Source organism: Chelonia mydas, chromosome 2, assembly GCF_015237465.2.
Source record: "Chelonia mydas isolate rCheMyd1 chromosome 2, rCheMyd1.pri.v2, whole genome shotgun sequence".
In the NCBI taxonomy this organism is placed as follows: Eukaryota; Metazoa; Chordata; order Testudines; family Cheloniidae; genus Chelonia; species Chelonia mydas.
In genome coordinates, this window is record NC_057850.1 from 177,741,245 (window position 1) to 177,763,419 (window position 22,175).

Here is a 22,175-nt window from a genome sequence, read left to right on the forward strand (position 1 = left end):
TTCTGCAGCAGCCTCTCCTCTGAACCCTTGTGTCTAAGTTCTTGGACATGCTTCTTATACTTTTTTTTTTTTATCATCCTCATTGCATTGGTTCCTTGAATGACTTCCATTGTTGCCACCTTTTTATCTTTGCTGTCAAATTGGAGCCAACCTGAGAGCATTGGTAAATTATTTCTTATCCATGCATTGACAGCCTGTTTTTTGATTGTTTTTTCCCTGCAGTTGAAGCAACAAGATATTTGACCTCCTGAGCTTCTGAAGTCCTTGTCTTCATTGAGGCCTTGACTTACTCCACCTTTGTTTGCACTTTGTTCCCAGTCTGGAGCATGTTACATTGTGAACATCATTGCGCTCTCTCTGACTCACTAAGTACTATCTTCTTCCAGTTCCAGACCTTGACTTTTTGAGAGACAGTTCCAAACTAAAATTACCAAAGTAATTTTTTGTTCTTTTGTTACTACTTTTGAAGGTATCTTAGAAAGAAGGCCTCCTAATAACTTCAAAAAGCTTCTGGACTGTAATTGAGCCCTGTTACTCAGCAGCAGGCACTATTACTGCATTGTCTGGCAATGACCAGGGTGAGAGATGTCTCAGAGTGTGTCTACCTGGGAGCGTGCCTCATGTCACCCAAGCTTGGACCCAACAAGTTGGGCAGGCTTGGACTTGGATGGCTAGCCAAAGCTGCCACCCCTGCCACATCCACACTACTCTTTTTAGCACACTACTCTTATGTGAAGCTAGCAAGAGTCTGTCTACCTGCGCTGGGAGTCTTGCTCCTAGCTACAGTGTAGACATACTTTTTGGGATCTAGTGATCAGAGGGCTTTCAGGAAGTTTCTCTGGAACATGAGCCTGTTCCTGGGAGATCTGATTGAAGTGTTAAAGGCTTGATTTCAGAGCAAAGACCAGAGTGTCTCTCTAAGCTAAACTTCAACCTTTGCCTGACTGCTTCACGCCTTTATATGCTCTGCCACAGCTCCTCCTCATGGGAGCATTATGTCCTGCAAAGCACCCAGTAGAAATCAACCAGTTCAGTTTACCTCGGAGTTGTCTGTGTGGGTAACTGAGCCAACAGATTCTAAGATGTAGCAGCAGGAGAGGAGGATACTCTTCAGTTTACTTTAAGGCACTTAGACTCCTCCAGAGTCTCAACTATTTCCAGCTCTGTCCCAAACTTCCTATGTAACTTGAAAGTCATGTAAACACTCAGTGCATTTGTTCCGTATCTGTAAATTGGAGATAATTGTGAGATTAAATCCATTAGTGTTTGTATAGTGCTTAGATAGGAGAGAGTCCATCTATTTGTAGATGTGACCTATTTACCTCTTAACATGAAGTTGTTCTTTGAGTAGATACAGCCATATATTCCATTCAGATGTGTGGGTGCCCAGTGCACCTGCACCAGAGAATTTTGCTTAGCAGTACCTGTAAAGGGGCGATGGTCATGGCTGTAGTCCCTCCTTTGGCTATATGAGGTGGCACACCCCAACCTCCCCCAGTTCCTTCTTAGCACCTGTGGCTGGAGTTAGAGCTCTGTGTGGTTTTTATTTCATGTTCTTCTATTTAGTGACTGTTCTCTGATTGTATATAGTTAATTAGTACTGATCGTTAATTAGTTATTTAAGTTTTCCCTGGTGATGTCCTCACCAGTATTTAAACTTTGTCCATCGTGGTGTATGGGGGCGATCCCCACACAGTGCTTGCTGTGTCTAGGCAAAGCCCACGTCAAGGAGCAGTGTTCGTTTTGCAGATTACTCATGAAATGGACTCAAGTGGCAAGAGATCTTCATCTGAAGCAGCACCTGCTCGAACACGTCATGTGGCCTACTTTGGCACCAAGGCCCTCCTCAGATTGGAGATCGCCCTCAGGTGTGGGAAGTGCTGCTGCTTTGTGTCCCGGAGCTGGTGCCTCTCCGAAGAGACGGAGGAGTCGTTCCCTGTTGAGTGTGCTGTGGAAAAGGCCACTGGGAGCTGCAGGGGGCCATGGCTGCGGACGGTCAACGTCAGCAAAATGTCTCATGGCCCACAATCAAATTACCCTAATGGGCTGTAGGGTGTACACCAGTGGTGTACACTACTCCAAGCACTGGAAGTGACAGAGATGTACACTTTGCTGGAAGTTCCATTTCCAGTATTGGCACCAGCCCTCTTGTCATTCTGGGCTATGGACGAGTCAGTCCAGCCGCTTGCACCCTCAGGACTGGCCTCACAGCTATCCCCCGAAGCCCAGGATCCCTTGGTGTCCAAGTTGAGATCTTTCTCTTCCCGTTCCCTTGATGGGGGCCCTTCATGGAGCGCTGTTGGTACCAGGACTAGCATTCATCTCGTGGTCAGGATGGAGGCCCCTGGCCTAGCGCCTACGGACCACCAGTGCCCTATCTATACCAGTGGCCTCCATGGAATCCATGGGACTCTCTTCAGTCACGGAAGTCCTGCTTCTCAGCCTTCCTGAGGCTGAGATCACCAGCCAAGTCTGTGGTGGTGACCATCAATCCGCCACAGATCCAGGCACTGGTGAGGCTTTCCCTCAGAGCCTCCCAAATTGTTTCACCCAGGCAGTCAGTCCTGGAGCAGGATCCGTCTTGGGCACACTTAACTGCTTTATTCTCATCCTTGGACGATTCTGTGGTGCCATGCTCTTCCTTCCCTTCAGTATTGGAGAATTTTAAGGCATATTGGGACCTGTTGCGGTGGCTGCCTCCCTGGGTATTCAGGCAGAATTCCTGTAGGTGAACACCCACAAGTTAGTGGATATCCTGCAGCTGTCTGCCCCTGGGAGAGTCATTTCTCCCTATTAACATTGAGCTCTATGAGCCTACTAAGGTCCTCTGGAGCACACTGGCTTTAGTACCACCTGTAGCTAAGCACATGGAAAAGTGCTGCTTTGTTCCTGTGCAGGGATTTGCAGGTTTTTAGAGCCCAAGCTCCTTGGTGGTAACAGTTGTGAATGATAGAGCCCAACAGGGCAGGTTTAAATCCACTCGCAAGGAGGAGGACTCTAAGAGCATGGATCTGATGGGCAGGAAGATTTGCTGCTCCTCTTTCTTGCAGATGCAAATTGCTAATCAGCAAGCATTGCTGTCCAAGTACAAATTTGTCAACTGGAGGGCTATGTCCAAATTTGCAGACCAGCCTTTCCCTCTCCCAAGACAGCGGGACTACCCCAGAAAGGGCATAGATCCCTCAGAAAGAAGCAGTCGTGTTTGGGGTTCAGACAGTCCACATGTTCTTCTCCAAAGCACCCATTTTGACTTCTTCCTCCAAGGCAATGTTCCAGTTGTCATTTTTTTCCCCTCCATTTGCTTTCACAATGCTTGGGGCTTGATCCCCACCAACAGCTGGGTCCTAAGCACCATCATAGACTCATAGATATTAAGGTCAGAAGGGACCATTATGATCATCTAGTCTGACCTCCTGCACAACGCAGGCCACTGAATCTCAACCACCCACTCCTGCAATAAACCTCTCACCTATGTCTGAGCTATTGAAGTCCTCAAATCATGGTTTAAAGACTTCAAGGTACAGAGAATCCTCCAGCAAGTGACCCGTGCCCCATGCTGCAGAGGAAGGCGAAAACCCCCTAGGGCCTCTTCCAATCTGCCCTGGAGGAAAATTCTTTCCCAACCCCAAATATGGCGATCAGCTGAACCCTGAGCATGTGGGCAAGATTCACCAGCCAGATACCTAGGAAAGAATTCTCTGTAGTAACTCAGATCCCACCCCATCTAACATTCTATCACAGGCCATTGGGCCTATTTACCATGAATAGTTAATATGATTTTGGCAATTAATTGATCTTTATCCCATCGTACCATCTCCTCCATAAACTTACAGAGTTTAATCTTGAAGCCAGATAGGTCTTTTGCCCCCACTGCTTCCCTTGGAAGGCTGTTCCAGAACTTCACTCCTCTGATGGTTAGAAACCTTCATCTAATTTCAAGTCTAAACTTCCTGATGGCCAGTTTATATCCATTTGTTCTTGTGTCTCATTGGTACCGAGCTTAAATAATTCCTCTCCCTCTCTGGTATATAGCCCTCTGATATATTTATAGAGAGCAATCATATCTCCCCTCGGCCTTCTTTTGGTTAGGCTAACCAAGCCAAGCTCCTTGAGTCTCCTTTCATAAGACAGGTTTTCCATTCCTCAGATCATCCTAGTAGCCCTTCTCTGTATCTGTTCCAGTTTGAATTCATCCTTCTTAAACATGGGAGACCAGAACTGAACACACTATTCCAGATGAGGTCTCACCAGTGCCTTGTATAACGGTACTAACACCTCCTTATCTCTAGTGGAAATACCTCGCCTGATGCATCCAAAGACCGCATTAGTTTTTTTCACAGCCATATCACATTGGCGGCTCATAGTCATCCTGTGGTCAACCAATACTCCAAGGTCCTTCTCCTCCTCCGTTACTTCTAATTGATGCGTCCCCAGCTTATAACTAAAATTCTTGTTATTAATCCCTAAATGCATGACCTTACACTTCTCACTATTAAATTTCATCCTATTACTATTACTCCAGTTTACAAGGTCATCCAGATCCTCCTGTATGATATCCTGGTCCTTCTCTAAATTCTCTACATTACCTCCCAGCTTTGTATCATCCGCAGACTTTATTAGCACACACCCACTTTTTGTGCTGAGGTCAGTAATAAAAAGATTAAATAAGATCAGTTCCAAACCCGATCCCTGAGGAATTCCACTGGTAACCTCCCTCCAGCCTGACAGTTCACCTTTCAGTATGACCCACTGTAGTCTCCCCTTTAACCCAATTCCTTATCCACCTTTCAATTTTCATATTGATCCCCAACTTTTCCAATTTAACTAATTCCCCACGTGGCACCGTATCAAACACCTCACTGAAATCTAGGTAAATTAGATCCACTGCATTTCCTTTGTCTAAAAAATCTGTTACTTTCTCAAAGAAGGAGATCAGGTTGGCTTGGCACGATCTACCTTTTGTAAAACCATGTTGTATTTTGTCCCATTTACCATTGACCTCAATGTCCTTAACTACTTTCTCCTTCAGAATTTTTTCCAAGACCTTGCATACTACAGATGTCAAACTAACAGGCCTGTAGTTACCTGGATCACTTTTTTTTCCTTTCTTAAAAATAGGAACTATGTTAGAAATTCTCCAGTCATACGGTACAACCCCTGAGTTTACAGATTCATTAAAAATTCTTGCTAATGGGCTTGCAATTTCATGTGCCAATTCCTTTAGTATTCTTGGATGAAGATTATCTGGGCCCCCCGATTTAGTCCCATTAAGCTGTTTGAGTTTCTCTTCTACCTCAGATATGGTAATATCTACCTCCGTATCCTCATTCCCATTTGTCATGCTACCATTATCCCTAAGATCCTCATTAGCGTCATTAAAGACTGAGGCAAAGTATTTGTTTAGATATTGGGCCATGCCTAGATTATCCTTAACCTCCACTCCATCCTCAGTGATTAGCGGTCCCACTTCTTCTTTGTTTTCTTCTTATTTATATGGCTATAGAACCTTTTACTATTGGTTTTAATTCCCTTTGCAAGGTCCAACTCTACTTGACTTTTAGCCTTTCTCACTTTATTCCTACATGTTCTGACCTAAATAAAGTAGCTTTCCTTGCTGATCCCTCCCATCTTCCACTCCCTGTATGCTTTCTGCTTTTCTTAATCACCTCTCTGAGATGCTTGCTCATTCAGCTTGGTCTACAACTCCTACCTATGAATTTTTTCCCCTTTCTTGGGATGCAGGCTTCTGATAGCTATGGGATTGGGCTGTGCTACCAGTTCTTTCCATTCCGCCTCGCTGTCCCTCTTCAAGGACCCCACTCATGATATATTGCTCCTTGAGTAGGTTTGTGCTCTGCTGGCGATGGAGGAGGTTCCACAGGATCACCAACGTCAGGGTTTCTATTACCAGTACTTTCTGGTGCCCAAATCCAAAGGAGGTGAAAAGCCCATTCTCAAACTTTATGGCCTCAACAAATACATCAGGTACATGAGATTCTGCATAGTCACTCTATTGACTACTCTTCCTGCGTTGTCTCAGAAAGACTGGTTTGCTCCATGGGACCTTCAGGATGCCTACTTTCATGTGACCATTTTGCAGAGCCACAGAAAATTCCTTTGATTTGTCATAGCAGAGGTCCTTTTCTAGTATACGGTGCTTCCCTTCAGAATCTCTTCTGCCCCTTGGGTTTTTACCAAATGCATGGCCATTATCACAGGATATCTCAGAAAGGGATCCACATCTACCCATATCTGGATGACTGGTTACTTTAGGGCAGATCCAGAGAAGAAGTCCTTTCTCACTTCAACACTACACTGCATTTGCTCGACCATATGGGTCTAATCCTAAATACTGGGAAGTCAACTTGGGTTCCGACTCAGTAAATAGAATTCATTGGGGTCCTAATACAGTCTGAGTTTGTGTTTCCGCTGACCGTTTTCAGGAGATTCAGCAGCTCTGCCTCAGTCTCAGTCTTCCACAACATTTCAGATGTCCCTGAAGCTCTTGTCATATGTTTTGCGTGCAGGTGATCCAGTTTGCACGGTTGCACCTTCACCTCTTTCACATATGACTCAGAACAGTTTACTGTCCGACTCCTTGCTCTTTGGACAAATTGGTCCTGGACTCCTTACTGTGGTGGATGCTCCTGAGAGTATTTGTCAAGTTATTCCTTTCATCCAGCCCTTACCAACCAGGACTGTTGTCACCAACGCCTCCCTGATAGGCTGGGGAGCAGGTCTGCAGTCACTGAAAGTCAAAGGTCTGTGGTTGAAGCAGGAGTCCTCTCTGCATATCAACATGAGAGCACAAGCAATGTCAATAGCATTCTTCAGTGACATTTCCATATTGGACTTTGCAGGGCTACTACATGCTTGTACATTTGTGAACCAGTATGCCATTACTTCATCTTCTGAGGTAGATGCAACCTTCAGAAGGGTTATTCCTTATTTAGGTAGACTCTGAGCCCTGCCTCCTGGAAGGGGTACTGCTTGTGAGTCACCTAAGTGAAATACATGATTGCATCTATTCAAAGAAGAAATGGTTACTTACTGTAATTGGTTCTTTGAGATGTTATGCAGATGTACTTTGGACTCTCATCTCCTGGGTATTCAGCATGAAGGAATAAAGGGGGTTGTGGCCGTGCCACCTCATATAACCAGGGGAGGAGGGGCTAGGGGTGTGAGCACTACCCCTGTAAGGGTCCTGCTGGCAAAATGCTCTGGCTCCGTTGTGGTAGGCCCGCACACACCTAAATGGAATACACATTTGCACCACATCTTAAGAATTTGTTACAGTAAGTAGCCATTTCATTTTCTTCAGGGGTGACCCGAGCTTCTGCAATAACCTCGCAACACTTTCAAGATGCTGGGATGGGTCATAGTTTCAGGTGGATAGTTGATGGGGCTCCAGCCTGTTACACTGCCTCCTGTGCAACGAGCACATTACTTAGTTGGCACTATCTGCAGTGCTGGGCTTGGCATAGTCATTTATCATTTGTGTACTCTTATAACACTTAGGGGCCCTAATAATGAACCGGGACCCTGTTGAGCTCGGTGCTGTAGAAACTCAGAACCAAAAGGCTGTTCCTACCTGGGGTTGGCTGTGGCTCCCTCTTTCTGCACTAGAGGCTGGTATAGTCCAGACTAAAGCTGATTTATCTCACAACATGACACCCCAGCTGATGATGCAAGATGCTTGGCTATCTCATTCTGTGGGGCGGGGGGGAAGAAGGATTTATCAATCTTGTATGGCGGCAGCTCCCATTACAAAAACTACCCATCTTATACGTGCAAGACATGAGGTTGTAGCCTTGCACCTGTATTGATTCTTTTCTCTAGGAGAAAAGTGAGGAATTTAAACACCTCTTTTGTGAGGATTTGAACGGACTTCAGGAACAGGTTTCCTTTGATGTTGGCTGTATCTCCACATGTGGAATAAGCAAGAGCAGCTGAATCTGGCATTGATATTCATAGATATGTATGGCTCTGATCATCAGGCCTTCATACAAAGATATAGATCCTTAATTTCTATCCGCTGAAAGCAGAGGCAAATCTAATGAATGGCAAAGAAACTAAAACTATCGTTAGTTTCCTTAGGTCTTTGGCTCTGTCTTTAATCCCACCTTCTGCTTCTTATCACTATGACAGAGGGAGGAACTGATGAGTACCTTCTAAGAATCCAATGTGTTATAGAACTAATGTGTTCAAGTGTGGACATTTTATAGTCAGAGTGCTTTGTCATCTTTGACTTACTTACCATGAGCAATGATAACCTCCAAATGTTTTAGAAGCTCCTGAGCCTGTAGTCAGCCTGCCAATCTCATCCTTGAAGGATATTCCAATGCGAGGAAGACTTAAGGTTCTTTTTACTCCTAACAACACCCTGGGTTCCCTCAGACACACGGTTCCTCAGCAGGACTGCAACTCAGAATGCCCATGAATCTAATACCACCAGAAAGAAATGTTACAGGAAATCCAAACCCCCCTCCCAGCTACAAAAGAAAAGTGATAGGAGGACTATATTCAGGTATTTCATTATGTTTAAAATGCATGGGTTTGAGCCCTCCTGTTAGATGTCAAATTTCTCAATGTGTGTTTTCAGAGTTAGGAACGGTGTCTCTAGGAATCATGCCTCTTTCAAAGTGTCTGGCTACATGCTCTGACCTGACAATTACCTACTGTGTACCCCTGGGGAGACTGAGAACTATCCTGTGCTTTATCTGAGTTTTAAGAGGAAGATGACAAAGACAAATTTTGGGTATTGCTTTTATTCTGCTGTCTGCACTGCACTGAAATTTTTAGAAGTAACCTCACCTTTACATAAAGTGAAAGTGTTCCCTTAACCTGGACCAGTTGGGTGATCAAGAACTATGCTCTGGCAGGAATCAAAGAATCAGTCTGTGCCAACATGGGTATGGTAGAACCTTTAGTGTTCAAGATAAACTACCTTAAGTCCAATCTCCTCCCAAACAGATGATTGTAGGCAATGGGAGTCCTGCTAATTACTACTCAGTGCAAAGCTTTCTTTGTCAGGAGGGAGTACAGAGTTCTACTGTACTGAGCTGATCGTTCTGTCAAAATTTCAGGGGAGCAAACTCTCCCTGTGTAGTGTTCAAGTGGGTGGGGGCCCTACATGCCAGTATAGAGTGTGGAGATGTACCACTATGCAAATCTCCAATGCCTACTGCCTAGGGAGCCAAATAAGGGATTGCTTTAAACTATGCTAGCCAATGGGCTGGAATGGGAGCTGCCGTACAAGGCATGAGGATTCCTACCTCTGCCATCTCAGACATCTGCCTGTCAGCTGGCTCAGTTATAGAGGATGACCGAAGACTTTGCCCCAAGGGAGTAGTTTTAATATGAAGCTCTGGGTACCCAACTGCTCAGAAATGAGTATATGCCGTTATTTTTAAAGTTTCTAGATTATGCTAATGTCAGCAATTGAGTGAATAATGCTTCCTTTGGATACCAGATAATAACTGCATGGGTAGCAGTCAGTCAGGTTCCATTTTTCTTGACCTGACAGTCTTATAAAGAACATTATCAAGACTTTCCACAGAGAAAATTGGGTTGTGATCCTAACCATAAAGCTCATTGTAGAGTTTTAATTTGTGCTACTCACACCAGGACATTAAAAAAACAGAAACCCAGTTGCAATTATTCTGAAATTGAATAACTTTTTGTTTTCATTTTAGTTAAGAACAGCATTGGACAGGATAGAAGAGATGGAGATGACCAATAGCCACTTGATGAAAAGGCTGGAGAAGATGAAGGCAAACAGGACTGCGCTTCTATCTCAACAATAGAAGAAAGTATTAAAAAATGGAACACGTTGTGCACTGCTCCTTGAAATAACTAGCCCTTAGCTTGTTTTAATACAGACTTTAATTGGCACAAACTATTTGAACACTGAGCTGTTCAGTAATATTTTAGTTGCAGAATTAAATGGCATACCTTTTGTAACTTATGAGAGAATGAAAAATTTGAATTCCTATGTGAATGATGGTGATTTTTATTTAGCAGTTTAATTGTAGAGTCAGAGCTGAAGCACAATGCTGTATGATTGACTTATTACTAGAAAACATTTGTTTTCACAACTGTGGAATCAGGTTAACTTAAACTTTTTTTCAGCTGCTTTAATGATGCTTGGTGCTTGAAGACAACTGCATGAGTTCAAGAGGACACTGTCTTTTAAAAAATGTACTTGCTCAAGACATCACACAGCACAAGTGCCTTCTATACGGTGCAATTTAGACTTCAAATATGTTAGATCTAACCTTTGAAAGCAGATAACATTTATTTTAAGATACAGTTTCGGGGTCTGTGTTCATTAAAGTTTATAAATTTTGATGGAAAGGTGCATTTTTGTAATATTTAAATTTATATAAATAAAAAATAGGGACTATTATAAAACTTGCTTTTTTGCATGGGTGATAGCACATCTGAGTTCTAGCTTATTTTGCCAAGGAAGTACTAGCTCAGCTACTCTTAATATAAAAACAGGGACTTTAATCACAGAAGATGTTTTGTTGTACTTTGTAAAATTGTATAGCAACTGCTGCTTAAGTGTGGAATGAAACTTTAGGGTGGAAGGAGGGGTGAGGAAATGTCTGAGGAGTTCATTAAATGGACACTGTACTGGCTAGAAATGAGTGGCTTTTTTATATACAATCTTACAGAGCTATAATCTATATAGACATTTAAACCAAACTGCTCACTTTACCCGTGACATTCTGTAAGGTGCTCCAGTAAACATTTGGGAGGGCATTAAATGTACTTACTTTTGCTATTTCAAAACTGTGCGTTAAGTACAGATAAAAGGTGGGTTTAACTTTTAGAGCTATGAGCTAAAGTGGATGTTTATCAAAAAAAAAAAATTTCTGAAGTAAAGTCTTGCATGCAGATCTTCACAGCTGTCTATCAGGAAATCTGCTCCCTTTTGAGGCACCTCAGCTGCATTCTGAGAGAGGGATGCTTTTAACATGGCTGGAACGTTTCAGTATATCAGTCTCTAATGTAACTTATAGTGAAATACAGCAGCAAAGAGCTACAGTAGTTGAATATAGACCGTTTTACTTCTGAAATACTCTTTCGTAAGGCAGTATGACAAACTCCTTTCTTCCATTAGTCATCCAGCTTTATCCCCCTTGTATGAAACAATGGGATACACCATGGACCAGTGAGTCCATCCAACTGAAGTATTCAACACCTCTCAAAAACTTTATACAGGTCTGGCAGATTAGCTAGCTGCAAAATGTTGCCATCTTCTGTGAAGTGTTTAGGAGGCAAAAGGTGGGTCCTAAAAGCTTTGTAAATAACATGTTCCACAGTCCATTTCCAAGATGTTGAACCAGATCCAAGCTCTTCACTCTGAAAGAAAAGTTTGGTTTTAAAACACAACTACTCTTTAGTTTTATAGAAATGTAGATTTGATACATTTTTCAAAACCTTGACTTTTTCCTACTAAAACAGCTAAATCATTTACTTTAGTGTTTGCAGATTAGTTCACTATCTTGATAAATAAAAGAATCCACTTGTCAGCCTCCAGCTAACCACAGCCCCTCACTACCATTAAGCAAACTGTGCTAGCTCTAAATTAAGCTAGAGAAAAGGTTTGAGTCAAAATACCTTTCAAACATTTCCAGTGCAGAGTTTGGGTGTAAAAATCAAACTAAACTAGTCTAGCACTTTATATGAAGTGCTCCTCTTGAAAGGAGAACAGCGGCTCCTTCTGCAAATATTCTGCTTAGGCTAGTAGTAGAAGTACTTATTTTTTGTGTGTTAGCTATGCAAAGCTAACTATGAACTGGACTATGTTTTCTGGTACAACAATAGTTTATGCAAGTCCAGTCATCTACTCCCATGCAACTCACTTGCAAGGGACTGGGTTGACAAATGTCAGCATAATTTGGCTGTGGATTGTTCGTGAGATATGCCTTTTCAGCTCAAGCTGAGTTTGCAGGGGATTGTAGGTAGAAAATATTTTCCCCTTCAACCAGCAAGCACAACTGCTACCATTGAGTCATCTTCTGCCATTTTAATCACTTAAAGGGTCTAATTTTTGTGGTTTTACTGAAACAATCTTAGAAATGGGCTAGAAGGGACCTCAAGAGGTCATCTAGTCCAGTGCCAGTCCACGAGCTGCCGGTCTGCGTGCACACCGGAAAAAAAAGAAAATTGCCAGTCCCCCACATTGGATAGCTTGAGAAGCACTGATCTAGTCCACCCCTGTGCTGAGACAGGATTGAGAAGTAGAGAGGTGTTTGCCTACCCTGTTCTAAAAAGTGGGATTTGACAGCCACCTCACGTAACCTGTTTCACTGCTTAACCTTGCCTTAGAATATTTTTCCTAATATCAAACCTAAGCCCATTACTACTTGTCCTACCCTCCCTGCACATGGAGGACTCATCCCCATCCTTATAACAGTCCTTCACATACTTGAAGATTTATCATCCCCCAACTCAGCCTTCTCTTCTAGTTTAAACAAGCCCAATTTAACCTTTCCTCATAGGGCATGTTTTCTAAGCTTTTTTTGGGTTTCTCGCCTCTGGATGCTCCAGTTAGTCCACATCCTTAAGTGTGGAACCAAAACTGGATACAATACTCCAGCTGATGCCTTCCCACTGCCAAGTAGAACAGAAACAATTATTTCCTCTTTTATATAGAACACTTGTTAATACACCCTAGAATGACACTGTAATGCTATAAAAAAAAAATACACATAGGGCGGGGGGGAGAGGAGGAGCAAGAATGTGCACCAGTTTTTCCACAAATTCTTGGCTCAAATTGGATTAGGATCTCTTGTAGCTCAGCTCAATGTCCTAACAGCGGGAGATGCCTTAGTTTTCTGGTTTGAGAAACTGTGAAATTACAGGTAGTATTATTATTGCTTTTGCATTATTCAGAGGAAACTCAAATTCCACACAACATGACTAATCAATTTTTGGAAAGTGCTTAGTTGATACTGATTTGGGCACTTGGAAAGAGTAATTAGGCATTTAAGAGATTCAGCCCAAACATACACTTTTTGGAAGTACATGAACCAGTTAGTCTTTGGGAGAAGTTATCCTGTATGGAAGCTGTGGGGCAATGTTTTTAGAGCTTATTCTCAGTGTTTTCTTTCTAAGCACATGGGAATTTCTTATTTAATGACTTTTCTAAATACACGTTCTTTTTGCCCTGTAAAAGCAGCCTTCTCCAAAGGATAAGCCTGTGTATTCTTTCAGAACCCTGCTGCACTGTTATTCAGTTCACCCGGTTCCATAGAGTGGGAGACTAGTCATGAAAGCCATTTTTAAAAGGTTTTTACAATTCAACACAAGTGATTTACCCAGGTGACTGCAGCAGCATATGCAGTTACTGTACCTGCTGGTTAGTCAAGTCAGATTCCTCCACTATATACTGCTTTCTAATGGAGTAAAACATGGCACATTCTTTACTGAGGCTTTCAAAACATTCTTTTTCTTCATCCCAGTTTACCTGTCAAAGCAGAAATTTGATAAGAGCAGACATTTTGTTTCAGAATCTGAAATAATTTTGAAGAAACATTACTGCTAGTTACTAGTCTGAGTCAACTTAATGCCTGGTTAATTAAAAGTCAAAATAGGCTACTGTCTTGGCCATTTGGTGGTGTAAGGTTAGGATACAGAGAAAGCAAAGCATAGCCTAAAAGTTTGCCTATCTTTGAAAGTAAAATCTTTTTTGAAGTTTCTGAACATTCATTTTAATGTATTCTTATATAGTGAGTATTTAGCAATGAATGGACTTAAGCAATCAGTGCAGTTTTCCTTTTAGAAGAGAAAGTTTAGAGCATAGCCCCTATGTCAGCATCTGTATTACCATTATAATGTGATAATTACGACGTTGGCAGATATTTAAAAATGCTGTGTATGGTCATTTGAGGCAGGCATGTTGGCAGTTGTACTTTTGCACCAACTGCTTCTGTCAGAACTGGGCCTATGCCATTCTGTATGAACTCTTCTCCCCACATCAATTTCTGGTGAATTTCTTAGTGGTTGAATTATTGCATGCCTGCCTATTAGTAATATCATTTTAGAGAACACCTAAAAACGACAAAGAAAAAAGGTAACATTTGCAGACTCGTTAGCTTCCCCATTAACTAACTGCTGAACAGCACCATACCTCTGTGGCTAAGCGAAGGATAAACATAGGTAGTCCCTCCAATGGTGGAACATAGTTGTCTATCAGGAGGGGTAATCCAGTAAGGTTTCCATCCTGTAAGTATAACATTTTCTTTACATGTTGAAATATCTATGATTTACCTGCTAGCCATATCAACACACTGCTGTTTGCTGGACAGTAAGTGATTGTATTTATCAGGTTGGTACTAGCCTTAAAGCAAATCAAAAATATTAAATATAGTTTCCTATTGTGCATTGCCAACACCTAAGAGTTATACAAATAACCTTATGACATAAAAGCAACAGCAGTAGTCACCTCATCAATTTCAAAAGAGAAATAGTCTTTCAGCATTTCAGTCTTCTTTTTTAGAAACTCGACAATGTATTCAGCAAGTCCTTCCTTTGGGCCATCTTCTTCTGTCCAGCCACTTTCAGTGTTCTCCAAGGCTAGCATAGCTAGATCATACAGCGGAGCTGGCTCCTGTAAGTGACCATGAGGTACGATACAATCATCACTACCACCCATACACTTCAACCCTTCAAAATCCAGATGTTGCTCATGAAGCAGTCAATTATTTTTTCCCCCTGAGAATACAGAAGTATCTTTACAAACACTCCCTTCTCTAAAGACCACTGCAAAATACAGTGGCATATTAAACGCCAAATGTTAACACTTCCTAATACATTTCTGATGAAGCTAGAGCAAAACAGAAGGAATGTTTTTACACAGTCTAGTACATTAACAAACACTGATGCTGTTTAAGGAACAGAATCTGACACTAATAATAAAGCAACCACTATCAGAATAAGGCAGAGGGTTGCAGGAAGAGAAAGGATGATTAAGGTAGCTGAATGCTGACCAAGAGAATTCCAGCTCTGTCTCTGCCCAAGAGTTCTTATGTGATGCTGGACAATTCACTTAGACCAGTTTTTTACAGGTGGTCATTAATTACGTGAGCTACCAGCCCCATATATGTGAGGTTAAAACTTCTGTATCAGATCATTCTCTCCAAAACCTGTATATAAGATTTGAAGGGAAGTTACACTTACTGACAACCTCAGAACTCCAAAGTTTGCAAAGTCATAAAGAAGAATCTGGTAGAAGAGTTCTTGGCTGAATTGGAGGAAAAGAGTTAATTTGTTATTGAAACGACCATTTCTGTCTAATTTTTTGTCATATGCATATTCTCTACTTTGCAATGGCAGAATCGTAGAAAAAAGCAGTACACCTAGCAAACCACTAAGTGGCCTGGCAGTGTGTGCACCTTGGGAGTTAAACCGCAGAAAGCTGCTTTACTGTGCAGAAACTTGCCGGTGTAGACAAGGCCTTAGCTACAGAATGAACCTTATTACAGCCTGTTAGAGCTCTATATACTGATGTGTTAGGATCTCATGGCTTGTCTATAAAAACATTTAGTTCAAGCCTGTGGTGCTCTAACTACCTGTGTGGATCTTGCTGGTGCAGGTTAACAGTTCATTAATGCAGTCTGATTAATCCCATTTCAAAGAGGGGTAGACCAAAGCACTGTAACAACCAACACATATCATCAGATCTGCATACTGCAGGGTAGATTCACAGCCTATCTTGCCGAGAACTAAATGTTTGTGGAGACAAACCCTTAATCTCCGAACTGTGTGGTGTTAGCCTGGGAGAAAAGGACTCCGATTCTGTGCTGATAAAAGACAGTACATAACTTGATACCTCAAGGCAGCAGGGCCTAGGTTTGGCAGGGTTTTTTTTGTAGGTTTACACATGCAATTTGTATTGTCCCTATATTCTGCAGGCTCTGTAATCAGGCACAGAACTGATTTTAAAAGAATTAGGTTTCTTGATGTTTCAATAACATAGCTATTCAAATGAACGGTATCAGTAAGTGTGATGTACAAATTCCTTTCATCCTCTGGGTTTTTAGTCAGTGGGACACAACATAGTAAAGTGCATTTTAATGATGTAGCAGTAGCCCATACATTTTGCAGGATCAATACAAAAAAATAAGATGATTAAAAATGTGAGGTCTTTCACACTTGAGTGTTCATCAAATCACAATTTGGCTAGATTTCAAAGGCAGCATTCACAGTACCTTTGTACCTCTTTCTTATTTTAACTACTCAGTTGTGTTCACCAGTTATTTCAGTTGTTAACACATCTAACAGCATGAATCAGTATGTTTACCTGAGTTGGGTGGTATTGAGAAGATACAGCTTTGTCTGGTATTGTGCCAGGGCCCACTGTGGGCTAACACAACCAACAAACGAGTGATCACGTAGCATCTCCTGAAGACCTGGAATAATACATCTAAGAACATGAGGTCGTATAAATTCCCCCCAGCCCAGATCTGCTATAGTCTGCAAAGTATCTTGATTATTCAAGTTGTGAAAATCTCAAACTACTACTTGAATCACTACTATACACTTCAGTTCAAAATAAATAATAATAAACTAAAAACTACCAAGGAAATTCCAAATACTCCAATAGTTTAATCCTAAAATAGGTAAACACAATGTATGAATGAGAAAGGTTCTATTAAATTCGAAATTAAATTAAAATCTTGAATATTTTACTTGAATTTTATCACGTTTTACTGGAGAAGTTCCTGGTTGGAAAAGAATAAATACCAAACATGCCTAAAAGAAAGCTGGTAATGCAAAAAACCCCTCCACAATAAAATCCAATTTAAAAATTGACCCTGCTGTTGTTCCTACTCGGGCTACACTCCCCACTGATACCAAGTATATACGCAGATCAGGGTTCTTAGCCGTTTATTTGCTTTCCCAGAAGAAATTTCTGTCCTCATTGTTTAGAAAAAGTGAGCTTATAATAAAAAGTGAGACTCTTCAAACTTGAAGTGAGACTCTCCGTTCCACTTTAACGCCGTTGCCTCTTTTGCCCCACCCCCGGCCGCCAACGGGGGGGGAAGAGCGCAAAAGGAGTAGCCGCTACCGGAGCCCCGGGCCCTTTAAATCGCCACTGGAGCCCTGGGCAGCACAGGCCAGGCAGTGTAGAGGGGCTGGCTGGGGGACGCTGACCCCCGCTCCCAGCCCTGTTGCTTCAGGGGCTGGAGCCAGCCCCCGTACCGGTAAGTCTTCTGAAACTTTTATAACTCATCAGGGGTGAAAGTAACGCCGATGTATTTCACTTTTACAAGCCTTTCCGGTATGTATTTCAGAGACATAATGGAGGTAACACAAAATGGAACAGTTACTCAAATTCTGACTGCTATCATTCTGGGAAGTTTTTTGGTGGCTACAGAATAGCTGCAACTACAATGCCTTAATATTTAAGCACTGAATGGGTGAACTAGATACACCAGGATACGACATTTTGCACTCAGTACTAGCAGCCAGCATTGAGGAGTTTCAGGAGATCATTATTAAACCCTTTGATTGCTAGGAGTCAAGATTTCTTAGCCTTAGCAGCTAACGCAGTTATCTACAGATGCTGGCCTTCTTAGCTGTGGAATTTCCCTGAACCTTGTTACCAACCAATTAAAATTAACTAGACAAAAACTGTCATGCCATATGATTTCCAATACCTAGACCAGCTTAATAGGGCTGGAATGTTTGAATGGACGCCACTCCTATTGCATTTAAATCTCACTAACAAACAAGGATTGTGCTGTGCAGCAGATGCAAAGTGAAACACCACCTGAGAGGAAACTGCCCTAAGCATCTGCAAGATGGGAATAGTATTTTACCTGTCTCAGTGAAAGTGGTTCCCTTTTCCTCCTTCAAGTAAAAATGGTGTGCACAAACTACAGCAGTTTAATTAATCTGTCCCATCATTGTTTCCACTATAAATCTATTTTCAGAGACTTGCAACTAGGCAATAAAAAATTCCTGTGAACCTGGCTTACCCTGGAACATCTCTGCATACAAATTAGAGAACAAAAAAGAAAAAAAAAAATGTATCTTTTTGTTTTACAAAAGTTCCATTGTTTAAGAAATCTCACTTTGTCCCTGTATCCAGAGCAAATAAACACAGAACCTTGGCATTTAGGCTGCAATTTTGCAGGCTGTTCATCTATGGGGTGAGTTAATACCTGTATCTGGAATGGAAAAAAGCCTTACATTAAATTAGCGCATTTTGTTTAGTAATGTGGTTTAATATGCAGGCTCACTAAAGGGTAAACCAGCCCTTAGACATGAAGTGCGCACCTCTCCCTTTCTACGTGGAAAATGTCTGTGCAGAAGCAGGTCATCATGGTTTAAAGAACTTAATACAAATTTTGCTCTGACAGTTGGATTAATTGAATACGGCTCCGGTTTAGCAGATCAATCTGCAAGCTAAAGAAACATGTACAAAAGCCCGAGCAAGCCTTCTTTTGTAACAAACAGGCTTCTTGAACCACTTTTATAGAATTATCTTAAGTAGTCCAAGCAATCATGTGTTTAACTGTCAGAAAAATAACCATCTTGAGGAACAATTGACTTGCATACTTGCATGTGCTTGGCTACTAATTTCCTCTTGCAGAGTCAACACACTGGTTAGGTTAATAATCCTTCTCTTAGGAGTGCAGGCAGCAGTCATTCCCTTTCTAGTATCATCTTCCTCCATTTCCACATCCGAGCCTGTCCACTGTCTCTTTCTGCAATACAGAGACAAAGCTCATTAGGATGATATACAAGCATATACGCAGCAGTGAAGTGTGGTAACCCTACATTAAACCGCAATCAGGAAACCCGTCTAGCTTTCAAAGAAGGAAAGATTGTTTTGGTTAATTTCCAAGGCACTATTTGACAAAACAGGGCAACTGTCAAGGCTATTTAGGGATCCATCTTACTAATCACATTGGACAAATCAACTGTTTAAAGGCCCAACTCAGCACCCATCAAATTCAACAGGAGTTAGACCAGTCCCTAAAGAAGATACCACAAAAGCTCATGTGTGTTCCTTAACTACATTTGATTTTCTTCAGTACAATGAAAAATAAGCTCGCTCCCTGGTAGCTCTGGACAAACTGTCAGACAGTGGACAAGCACTACCAGGGCCTCTCCTGACTGGCTGCTCCGGGAATCCTCTTTTAAGGGTTTTGCATATAGTTAAATAGCCCCAGGTCAGATTATCTTTTATAGAGAATATCTGCAAGACTGGAGAAGGAACACTGTGTAACCTCCCTGCACATTGAGTTTCCTCCTGTACTTAATCCTCCCTAGGTGAACATAAGGGATTGTGATTCATACATGATCGCCTTAAATAAAACATACCCTATTTACTTTTCACCATTTATGCTGTTTGTTTCCTTTATATTCATCTCTCACTTTGGAGAATGGTCATTTTCACTTTCTGATTCTCCAGCAGCAGCACAAGGCTTGTGTGTTATGATTTAATAAAGAGTTTAATTCCTCGTGAAAGTTCAAGACAATATTTGTTCATATTTGGTTTTATAGCTTTCCTAATCCCTTTTTCTTAAAAAGGCACCCAAACTTGACTGCACACCTGCATAAACAGCAGGGTGAACTGATTTAAATCACCTATTTTAACCATGATTCAAATCAACAACCAGAAAACCTTGATTTGAATAATCAATATTAATTGTTTTGTATTTGTACATTTTAATTATTTTCACAAAGAAAAGCTGATTCTCATTGGTTGGTAACTATTAAAACATGTTGATTTGCAACTAATTACACTAAATTTGGTGCTTCTTTTTGCTAACCAGAAGGATGCACTATACCTATTACATTTATTTAAGCAACTATAAAACTTAACTTACATTTATTCAGATTCTAAATTTTATTATTTTTTATGATGAGTGATACTACTCTTATTTACTAGATAGTAATTTGTTTTACTTGCCATTTGTATCAAACTCTATTTGGATGGAAATTCAATTATAAAATGCACAAAAACAGCATTTAATTTTTCTTAAATGTTCTGGATAAAAAAGTTTTTGTTTCTTATAAAAACATATTTTGCGTTTAAAATTAATAGATTTACTAAACAAAAGAAGTATCAACTATAGCCAGTGAACTGAACCAACTGCTTCTCATCACCACATCCATCAAGATTTTAGAACTAGCAGATCTCATCCTCTCACATCTAGTTTTTATTCATAGACTGGAAGAGGGAAAAGAGCTTTCCTGATTTTTCAAATGCAACTAGTTTCTTAGCTTCGAATGAACTACTCATTGAACTCTACTAGTTGAATAAACTAAGATTGAGAAAATATTGTTTACACCTGCAGAAAAGTTTACTGTTGTCAAAAGCTGGTTTAGCACTTCAACAACTCTGATTACAAGTGCTTAGCAAGTGACTACCACCAGTTAAGTGGTCTGACTTTCTTTAAAAACTTGGCAGCAACTAGGTACTGCTAAATATTTTTTTGTATTTAATTTAAAAATTTAAACATTATAATTTTAGGCCTTAACATACGTTGTCAATTTAAAATTTAATTTTCAATGGTTTTACTTCTTAAAATTAAAACATATTTAATATAAATTTAAAATACCTGATTTAAATTAAAAAAAAGTTTTTAATTTAAAAACATCAATTTTTATCCACTCTGATAAAAAGACAACAATATAACTTTCCAGCATAGATTTTTACCTAGTAGGGACTGTTTCAGGAGTCAGCCTTCCACTTTCCTTCTGCCCCTCTGGTGTCATCACTGAATCCCCCTGTGCAGCAACCATTGTATCAAAGTCATTGAGATCTTCCATTTCCGTATCCTGCTGTCTGGATCTGCCATCAGAAAGTCCTGTACCATCATCTAGGGTCACCGCTGTATGCCCTGTACTCAAGGGTTTGTTTGTAGGCTGAAGGAAAGCATCCAGCTTCTGGTCTCGGGAATCGGTGCGGACCATCTGGTGGGCATAGACTTTATCACCTGTTCCTTTAGCTGTGAAAGAGGAGCTTGCTACTGATTTAACAACCTCAGTGGAAGAGCATTCAGCTCCTGGGATCAAAGTCTTCATTGCAAAAATGGGGGAGGGAGGGAGGGGAAAGGAGAGGAGAAATTCAGCGTCATCAGAAGACTGTACATGCCTATGTATCTCTCTAAAGGTGACATTTACCCTTGTATGATTGGCCCCTTAAATCTCATTTAAGGCCAATTTAAGTGCTTGCGGGCCCTCTGCCCAGGGTGAATTTCACCCGAATGAAATCATCTTTATTGTTAAGAAATTGTTAATCTTTAAATGTTCTGAAGATGCAATCCCCTGTGTGTCTTATAACAAATAAGCACATTAAAAATTGTTTTAAAAGAGATTTAATTAAAATTATTATTCTTTAGATACTATTTTACAATAGTCTACTTACAAAAGAATTATAATCTTAGAAATATAATCCAATCACTTTTTAAACACGTTTTTATGTGCTTGTTCATTATAATAAACAAGAGTTTTATCCCTAGCAATGCTATACTATATTTGGTATTCATCCTGCTTGGTGTTAGAAGTGTAAAAAAACCTAACCTATATGTGTGTGTTTATTAGATTAGATAGTTACTTTGTATGTATGTAAAATACAATATTTTGAAATTAACAAAATTATGCAAAAACAAAAATTGGTAGTGTTAAATAAATACATTATTCTACTTACTTAAGTAAGTTAGTATTTAAGTATAAACCTAAATATTAAATTGAATAAATGTATAACAGTAAATCCATTAATTTAATACACTGTAAAAGATTAAACGTTAATAAGAGTCCATTTAAAAGTCACCCTTCTGTCTGAAAATATCTTCTCGTTATTTGAAAACCCAAGATGACTGACTGAAAGATAAAGAAAAATGTTTTTCCTTATATTTTTTTCAGTCTGTTTTCATTGTGCATTTGACAGCACTTTGTGTTTAATCATTTCCATTGTTTACATAGGTCTTTCACGCAGAAACAAGACAGAGAAAAAACAATGGCAAGGAGACTTAAAGTCCTATATAAACAAGAACATTTATATTTAAAGTGACACTGTCAACTTCAAATCTAATCAGTTTGGGGGAGGAAGTTAAAAGTAATTTCAGGTACACTGACTTTAAGTCTCCTTGCCACTGTTTTTTCTCTGTCTTGTTTCTGTAGATTTGAAGTTGACAGTGTCA

At 40.6% G+C, this 22,175-nt stretch overlaps 2 protein-coding genes across 12 annotated transcripts in view; one reads left to right on the plus strand and one right to left on the minus strand.

The window, feature by feature from the left end:
- Window positions 1-16,646, plus strand: part of LRRFIP2 (LRR binding FLII interacting protein 2) — a 153,660-nt gene extending 137,014 nt beyond the window's left edge. For 9 of the 10 annotated variants that reach the window (XM_043540666.1, XM_007057222.4, XM_043540667.1 and 6 more), the window contains one exon: window positions 9,696-10,408. In XM_043540666.1, coding sequence (XP_043396601.1) covers window positions 9,696-9,806 — 111 coding nt within the window. In that variant the 3' untranslated portion in view covers window positions 9,807-10,408. Of the gene's footprint in view, window positions 1-9,695 lie in introns of all 10 variants that reach the window. The other variant, XM_027819611.3, reaches the window with a different exon arrangement.
- MLH1 (mutL homolog 1) overlaps window positions 11,057-22,175 on the minus strand; it is a 33,262-nt gene continuing 22,143 nt past the window's right edge. For both annotated transcript variants that reach the window (XM_037890113.2, XM_043540665.1), the window contains exons 12-19: window positions 20,690-21,051; window positions 18,580-18,728; window positions 16,316-16,424; window positions 15,193-15,256; window positions 14,459-14,623; window positions 14,144-14,236; window positions 13,367-13,480; window positions 11,057-11,370 (exon numbers count right to left, since the gene is read on the minus strand). In XM_037890113.2, coding sequence (XP_037746041.1) covers window positions 11,203-11,370; window positions 13,367-13,480; window positions 14,144-14,236; window positions 14,459-14,623; window positions 15,193-15,256; window positions 16,316-16,424; window positions 18,580-18,728; window positions 20,690-21,051 — 1,224 coding nt within the window. In that variant the 3' untranslated portion in view covers window positions 11,057-11,202. The remainder of the gene's footprint in view (window positions 11,371-13,366; window positions 13,481-14,143; window positions 14,237-14,458; window positions 14,624-15,192; window positions 15,257-16,315; window positions 16,425-18,579; window positions 18,729-20,689; window positions 21,052-22,175) is intronic.